Source organism: Pleurodeles waltl, chromosome 3_1 (genome assembly GCF_031143425.1).
Source record: "Pleurodeles waltl isolate 20211129_DDA chromosome 3_1, aPleWal1.hap1.20221129, whole genome shotgun sequence".
Classification (NCBI taxonomy): Eukaryota; Metazoa; Chordata; class Amphibia; order Caudata; family Salamandridae; genus Pleurodeles; species Pleurodeles waltl.
This window is the reverse complement of record NC_090440.1, coordinates 414,698,645-414,707,100: the sequence shown is the minus strand read 5'-3', so window position 1 is coordinate 414,707,100 and position 8,456 is coordinate 414,698,645. Positions and strand designations below refer to the sequence as shown.

General features: G+C 46.7%; 1 protein-coding gene across 2 annotated transcripts in view; it reads left to right on the top strand.

Moving 5' to 3' along the window:
- Positions 1 to 2,467: 2,467 nt before the first annotated feature.
- SEMA4B (semaphorin 4B) overlaps positions 2,468 to 8,456 on the top strand; it is a 160,040-nt gene continuing 154,051 nt past the window's right edge. Inside the window, exon 1 of one of the 2 annotated variants that reach the window (XM_069222666.1) lies at positions 2,468 to 2,728. In XM_069222666.1, the coding sequence (XP_069078767.1) occupies positions 2,623 to 2,728 (106 nt within the window). In that variant the 5' untranslated portion in view covers positions 2,468 to 2,622. The remainder of the gene's footprint in view (positions 2,729 to 8,456) is intronic. The other variant, XM_069222664.1, reaches the window with a different exon arrangement.

The window sequence follows — 8,456 nt, the reverse complement described above, 5'->3', positions numbered from 1 at the left end:
TAGTGCCTGATGGGTATAGAATCCCAACTTCAGCAATTATCCATGCCCGTGACCCTGCCAGCAGTAACTGCTAAGCAAACCCTACTCCCATGCCCAGATGATAACAGAAACCAGGTGCGGTGTTCAAATGTTACCTGAGTGCTGGCCCTAGGTACCTGCTGTGGCTGTGCCCAGCAAGTCACGAGGCATGGCTCTTACCTACTCCTTGTGCCCAATACCTTGTCTGAATACCTGCTAGGCACAGGAAATTACTTTAGGTCATGCTTTTGTCCAGTATTGCCAAGATGTACTGTGCACAGGCCATGGCCAATGACTGTGCCCAGTGCTCAATACTCTAACTTTTCGTCTTTTTCGGGATCTTTGTAGGTGTTCCTTTGCCCGCAGTCTTCAGAATTGGGATGTACTCATATTAACCCCCATATGAAAACAGATTACCTTTGTCCACAACGAGGCTTACAATTCATATAACAGCTGCCATTAAAACTGCAGTTCCTCATAGACAGTCAGATTCCAAGCTCAGATTAAAATGTTGCTTTGTGGACTAGGTCGCAACACAAATGTCAGAATCACCATTTGTATTTTTCTATATATTTGAGCGACTTGTTCACACCAAAGCAACTGTAAACTAGGTTTTAGCAGCTTCCACTTTTTTTCATTGACTATCCATTAGGCTGAGGGTTTGTGTCATTGAGCAACAAGTCCTTTGGAAGTATCAAATTTAAAGATTTGGGGGCCTCTGTCCCTCAGGTTCCCTAGCCCTAAAACAATCTGTGTGAAACATTCCAGTACAAAACATAAGCAGAATTATTTTCTGGATAAACGTAACACAGACTTTAGTACAATGATTCGGACTATTAGTTCACAGGGGAAAAAACTCTTATACTTTTTTTTTACTCCATGTGACTAATCTACATGTAATCTTTGAAAAACAAAAGTTTGTGAACTACAATTGTGCACCAACGGGTCTTCATGTATATTTATATAACATATGTAATAAAATGTCTCTCCGTGTGTGAGTGTGTGTGTCTGAGAATATACTAAAAGTATACACAATAGGTAACTCTATTATAAGGGTCTAAATTGCCACTGAGTGGTTATTGACATTAGAAAGGATGAGACCGTAGGTGGAGTTGTTTGTAAATGTCACCAGATCCCCAAGTTAGTATTATAGGACCATATTATTCAGATTGCCGTGTTATATTATTTCATGCATGTTTATTTGTGGGAGTGTTTTGAATTTTTTTTTCGAACAGAGAAATGTTTATTGAAAACAGTAAGTGAAATACTGAATTACTACTGTTATGTTATCTGCAGAAAATAAGACAAGAACAATACGTCATCAAGGTCTTAATGAGGAATTTTAGAAAAACACCCTTTGCATTAAGAAAAACAGTCTGTGGAAGGGACAAATTGTTAAAACTGATTTTTCCAAGTCAGACCTAACAATGGGTCCTGACTGGAATCAGAATGTTCAGGTTTTGTTTACCTTTCATTAATATAATATTGATGTAACAGCAGACGAAAGTAGAGCTGTGCAGAGTAGTTTATGGCTGTCATGCGACTGAAAGCTATACTGCCATAGCGACCCGTGAAATAGTCTCAGTAGTTCATAGGTCCCTGTGGAAAGTGGGGTTTCTACCACTGCCGTTCGTCCTAAGATGCACACATATACCTGAACTTTTGTGAGACTTGAAGTGTCAAAGACGGAAGAACCACACAGGACCGTTGGGATGGTTTGATTTATACCGGTCTCTAAACTGACACGTTTTTAATAACAATTACAAAAGGGTGGCCCTAGCCTAGATTTTTGCCCTTAATCCGCCTTGGCCCCTCCTCCTAGAGGGAGCGTGACCCAAGATCTACACCTGCCTTCGCAGTGGATGTGGGTGAGTCAGTAGATTGTCGCATGTATGTGCGTGTGATTGTTTTGCCTCAACTTTTGCATACACGCTCCGGTGTCCTGGATGGTTGGCCCGCCCTTCGTCCTGGTCACTCTGGGTAACAGGGCTCAGATTGTCTCCACGCCAGGTACTTGGGACTGAGCTGAAACCTGCTCCTTTCTGGTACTCTGTGCAGTAGCACGGGTCTTCTCGGGTACCCTGCACAGTGCAGTGGCACAGCTCTGGGAGAGTGAAACAGTGCAGTGGCCCGGCTCAGGGAGAGTGAAACCCGCTCCTTTCATTGAGAAACTCACGGTGCGGTCAGGGCCCCCCTTTGTTGCTTTGTGTGCCACCCTGAGAACAGGAAGGCAGGTTCAGCTCCTGATTTCAGCCCCGGCTCGCAGGTCTGCGCAGCTTCACCTCCCCCGCCGCCCAATGGGTAGCCAGAGTTTTTTTTAAAGTCTGCCTTGTTTGCCTCTTGCAGGTCACTGGGAGCTGCGCCCGCCCGGCTGCGCTTGTGTGGGCTGGTTTCTGACGGAGACGGAGAATGCGAGGCAGAGGAGGAGGCGGCGAAGGCGGGATCTAGCAAAGTTTTGCAAGCTCAGCTTTCAGCAGGCGGAGGAACACGCAGCTCGCTGCTCCCGGATCGGACTGGCCCCCTGTGACTTGGATTTACACACCGCGGGCGGCCGGAGGGAAGGCGGCGAGGACTCGCACAGCACTGCCGGAGCGGAAGCAGGGCATGGGGGCGACACGGGGCTGGCTCATCCCCGCTCTATACACCTTGTGCCTGGTGGGGCTGGCGGCGGCCGCCGAGGAGCTCCTTCCGCGCCTCAGCTTCCAGTATGGTAAGCCGGCTGCTTTCTGCCAGTGCTCCTTATTAATGTGTGTGTGTGTTTAGGGGTGGGGGGCGGGGGGTACGCCTATAGAACCCCGGTGCCCACGAAATGTAGTGTTTATTATGCATCCTGTTTCTGCTGTGCCACTCTGTGGAATTCTAAGTTTCTTAATTGGATAACCTAGTGGGTTGATGGCATTCCTGTAGGAAAATACGCATGGACTGAACATTACTAGTCCGTTCATTCTTAGTATGTTAATAAAATAAGCCCCAGTACAGTAGAAGGAAGCCTCAAGGCGCTGCCACCCAGTTCTTTACTATCTGCTAAGTGTGCGGTGCCTCTAGCAGGAGGGACGCTTTAAAAGATGTTTAAAGCGCCTAGACATATGGCATCATGCTGACATTGTGATGCCATTCATCCCAACTGGATGTTAGAGGAACAGTAGTTATTTTCCGATGCCTTTCTGTTCTGGTAAATCATTACATAAAAACCATGTGCAAGCAGGCATATCGCTGACGGCTGCACCGACCCCCTGGTGGAGTTCGCTTCCTTGTTTCGACAGCCCTGGTCCTAGATTGAGCTGTAAGTGAACCTCGGACATCTACTTGGGCCTGAGCACAGCGAGGGGCTCCTTTAATGAAAGCGCAACAGTAAACAGGAGAGTGCGGGGCGCTCCCTCTGCAGCTGCTGACCTGCTTTCCCGAGACACTGAACAAACAGAGCGTCTCTAATTGTCGAGTTGACTCGGTTTTTTTGCACGATCTCTGTTGTTTTTAAATGGCCCCTTGTCTGAGCTTCCGCGCCTGCAGACGTAGGAATGAACATTAGAGTAATCGTTAGTTTTTTATGGAGGGTGGAGCAAAATATTGTGAGTAGGTAACACCATAATTAACGTGCAATGGTAAATGCACATTCCCATGTGTAGCGCACATCTTAGTGTGAAGTGCATACCACAGGGACCCCGTGCATCTATTCCAGACCTTCATTTGTCGACATACTAGGAGGTGCAGTACTTCTTTGATTGTCACGAGGATGTATCTTTCAAAGTGGCGAATACGTCTTTCATACACGACACTTCTCCTTTCAGCAGCGCCTTTCATTTGAGTTTGAGTGCTGCCCATTGACGGGGAAGAGGCAAGACTTGGTAGATTCGGAAGCCGCACACCTTTGATTATATGCGCTTAGAAGCTTAGGCAGTTAGGCGTCACATAGACCAGTTAGCAACTCAGGTTAAGAGATGTCTTTGGGAAACAGTCAGTTAATGTGGCTGTTTAGGTGGCAAGAGGCAGTCCGGGTTGCATGAGCCGTGTGAATGGCTATTGTTATAATTAGCGCTACTAATAGTAGTTAAGTTGGAAGGGGGGGGAGCTATCTCACTTGTCACTGACTTTCTGTGCACACCAGTTTGAACTTGCTCTTTGCATTTCACTCCAATTCCTATTTTCTCTCCAGTTTATAGCGTAAATGCCATTATTACATGTCCCTTTATACCGTTGCTTCTGTGCATATACTGTACAGTCGCTGTAGCAGTATTGATTTGGGAAAAGAGCTCCACCGGATAATATACCAAGTGCGTGACTAGGAGACCTGCTCTCTCTTCCAGGCTTCTCCTAATTAAGGCTCCGGAATGTTAGATTTGCACAGCGCCCAGCCTGCCACCGGTATGGCTCGCAGCGCTGTCGGGATGCCGCAACACCCCCGGGCTCGAGGTGGTGGAGGCGCGGTGCACGTGCCGTGTCCTGTCTGCATGATTTGGTCATGTGTGTGCGATAGCGGGCGGTAGAATCGTGTGTGTGCAGGGCACTAGTTGAAATCAGGATGTCCTGTTGAAAATGTACACCTGCCCTTCACTTGGCTAACTCCGAGGTGTAGCATGGTGTATGGATGTGTATTTACGTGTTGTTGGTGTGTGTTACTCCGTTGTGGGATACTGATCCCTTGATGTGCCCTGGTCTTGGATTTTTCATCCACCTAGTTAGGGGCACTGAGTTCAGCCTGTTCCCGCCTGCCGTAAACCGAATATTGGCATAATGCTAAGTATCGGATCTGAAACTCTTTCTTTTACCATCGGCTGCTTTCTTCTCGGTGTTTCCTGCACAGTTGTACTCTCTGCGTGTTTACTTTCTCCCTGCGTGCCCTCCCGCCTTCTCTCGCTGTCCCTTTCTCGACGGTCTCTATGGGAGCTGCCTGAATGAACTCTGAACGCCGCGGTAAACACGCGGAGCCCTTTAAACGCCGTCCCTGCCAGCCCCGACAGCAGCCGAGAGCCTCCTGTTTGCACACGCTCCCGGGGAGGCGGAGCCCGGCGTCTAGGGTGAATGTCCGGCCGCAGGCCAGGCTGAGGCCTGCAGCGAGCCCTTTAACCAAGGGCTTCAGGAGCGTGGCATAGGCCCGGCCATGATCAAGGTGTGTGACACACACACTCCCACATACCTCGTCACTCAGCGTACACCTGGACTAGTTCATTTCGGCCCCTGGAGAATTTAACAGTATTAAGATATGTGAGATACACATTTTTGACGTTTGTGGTCATGTTAGGTGAAAAAATCAGCAGGAAATTTCACAATATTGATATATTGGAACTGATGTTATCCGAATAGATGGTTGGGGCTCTCCGCGTCAAGCCACTGATGAGAACACCAGGCCTAGTGACTCTAAACTTTCTAAGGTCTGTCATCCGCGCCCCGACTACACTGCTGACCCAGGCTATAAAATAATTCCTAGTTGGACACTCTTTAAGCACGTACCCTCACACGATCACCTAATAAAGACAGACTGCTACCCGCTGACTCCAGGTCATCCGCCCTTGGGCTTCCATTTACAAACACCCGTATCAGGGAACCTCGGCGCAGTGTGACTCATTGGAGTGGATCAGGACTACAGGCCGTTGATACAAGGCCGAGGACTGCTATGTGATGCCTGGGAGGTGTAAAGAGAAGTACATCTATAATACCGCAGAACAGCATGGCACAAACATGTATATCATTCTGTACTTAAGTCACTTGTCAATGCCAAGGGACTCTGTGGGGTTTACCCCTTCCTCAGGTGCAGAAGTATTTTCTCTGTCTTCACTATTTTCTCAGAGTTTAGGATTCCTTTCTGATCAAGAAAGCTAAGTGCTTTTACGAAAAACAAACTTAACTCAAGCTAGCTCTGTGCCAGCCTTAGACACGCATTCACCCCCTGCCCTCCACACATAGCGAAACCTAGCTGCTCGCATGGCAGCAAACCTTGACTGCCGGGTCTACTTGAAGCCCGTATTAAGATCCTTCCTCCAGCTTCTGATCCAATCTTGGTCCCACACTTACTGAAAAATACATAGCTAACCGAATGACTTAACCCAAAAATTAAAGCACCATTTTCTCCGGTGTGGTGTCACACGTGTTGGTGCCCCTCTTCACGGAGTGTGGAGATTAGATGTAGTTGACCAGTAGATGCTGCAAGTTCTGCTACTATACCTAGAAATCCATTGACCACTACTCGTAGATTTGGATAATGTTTAAAACCACACATTACCAGTGGCCTCCTCCAAAGTGTCTGTAGCATGGCTCCTTTACGAGGAAGAAAACATAGCTTCTGTAGGTGCTATTTAAAAGCAAATGGACTGCTAACCCTTCAAATATTCATATTGAGCCTGGCATATTGGGAGGTTTGTGGGTCAGGTGAAGAAATCAGCAGAAAAGTTCACACCGTTGATAAATTGGAATGATGAGTCCGTAAGTCACCTCATCTCAAGACGAAATTGGAGCATGTAGTGGCAGAAGAATTATTTAAAAAAAAGTTTTAATCCATGCATAGCACCTAAAACAGCAATATATATTCAAAACTCTTTTAATACAATGTTATTTAAATAGTATTCTACTCTCTAAAGTGAGAGGTGAATTTGTGTTTTCAATTGTAATATAACTAACCTTATAGGTTAGGGATCATTTGAGATTTGTACAACCCACTCAACATAACTATAGATCATGAGGAGTAGGTAAAGTTACCTCCTCTACTCTCTGCATCCGCCAGGGATTGGAGACCAGTGCCCTTGGAGATGATTCTCAAGATCTTTTTCTTGAAATATGTGCTTCTCACCCTATCAACGGGAGTTGGTCTGTTTCCAAGGGTAGTCAGATATGATATGTGGCGTGCTAAAATCTGTGTTACAATGTTTGTTCAAACAAAAAAGAGCTTTATTGGATGGTCCGGCCATGAGATGAAAATTACATGTATTTTAATTTTAGTGATGGCACTGTAACTCACAGTATCTTATTTTATGCAAATACTGGCCCAGAAAACTGTTTCCCATTGTGTTGTGATATTTTTGTTAATCCTACACAAGGATAAACCTATTGTATAAACTACAAAGTAGCAAATATGCAAAGGCACCTGCAAAGTAAACTAGATAGATGTTTCATTGTAGCTTCTCAATTGAATATGTCACATGTTTCAAGAAACTGCCTATATTTTGCAGCAATAATGACTGCTCCTCTCGTTGTAAACTAGACTCTCGGTGCCTCTAAGTCTGCCCTTTGTTATGATACAACACATAGCGTGGCAAATCCAGAAATGCTGTGCTGTGAGTGCCATGGATTACGGGAGGAATTGATAAAATCTGATGCACTTGGGTGGTCAGTGGCCCACTCTGGATCCTAGTGCTAGGGGAGATGAGTGGTGAAATGGCAGGTCTTTTTGCAATGAGCTGCAGCACCTATCATTGCTGCTAAGGGTTGGTTGACATTTCCTTCCACAGTCTCAGCAGTAGAGGGACTGAACAAGAAGGCCGCACCAGCTCCAAACAACCAGAGTGAGGAAGAAGTGGTGCAAGCCCACAGAGAGGGATAAAAGGTGCATGGGTCCCATAGAGGGCCAATCCCAACCAGGCATGTCCTCTAGAGCTTCATAGGCCTGGTCCTCAACTGAAGCACAACACCAGGACCGCCGCAGAGCCCGTAAGTGGTACCTGAGGTGGACCAAGAATAAACAACCGTGTAGCTGAGACAACAAGGTGGTGAGAGGAAGAGTACCTCAAGGACAGGGCAGTGAAGGGCAGTCATGGATGACAGAGTCTGGATAAAAGACATCTTGGATGTTAAATGGGGACTGTCAAGCCTACTTTACATTGCTGTCTCCACCCAGACTCTATATAGATTCTTATCACCCCTCTTCTGCTCCCTTCCTGCAGGCTTTACCAGATTTGTATATTTTCTGCTGCCATGCACATCCATCCGTGCTTCTTCCAGGCTCCACTTGATTCCCAGCTTACCTCCAGAGGCACGCAAATCGTGTACAGTGATGTTATTTTTTGGCAGGGTGGAGGAGGGGCAGGGTGTGCATGTTATGGAAGTTGGCACTGCTGCCGCACATGTTGTACCTGGTTCTGTGTCTGTGTAGCTAGTGCTTCTCTGAAGTCTGCATTGTACTTGCTCTGTGGATTACGAAGGCCCTTGCTGTTGCAATACTGTACGTGTACTGTCTGTCTACCAATGAAGCTTGTTCAAGTGCTTTCATTATTCAAATTGCAAAAATGATTGGCTTCAACACTGTTTTTGGATGTTGATGGATTTACACACACACACCAAACAGAATCAGAAAAAGCAGGGCTGATTGCTCCTTTTACAGTATATGAACTGCAGCTTAGTGACCGTCAAAGCCAAAAGTGTGTCGAGGGGCAGGTCTGGGCTATTGTAATGTAATCTGCCATCTCGCTGGTCGTTTGCAATTCCATTAGGAGACTGCATCCTGGCCTGGC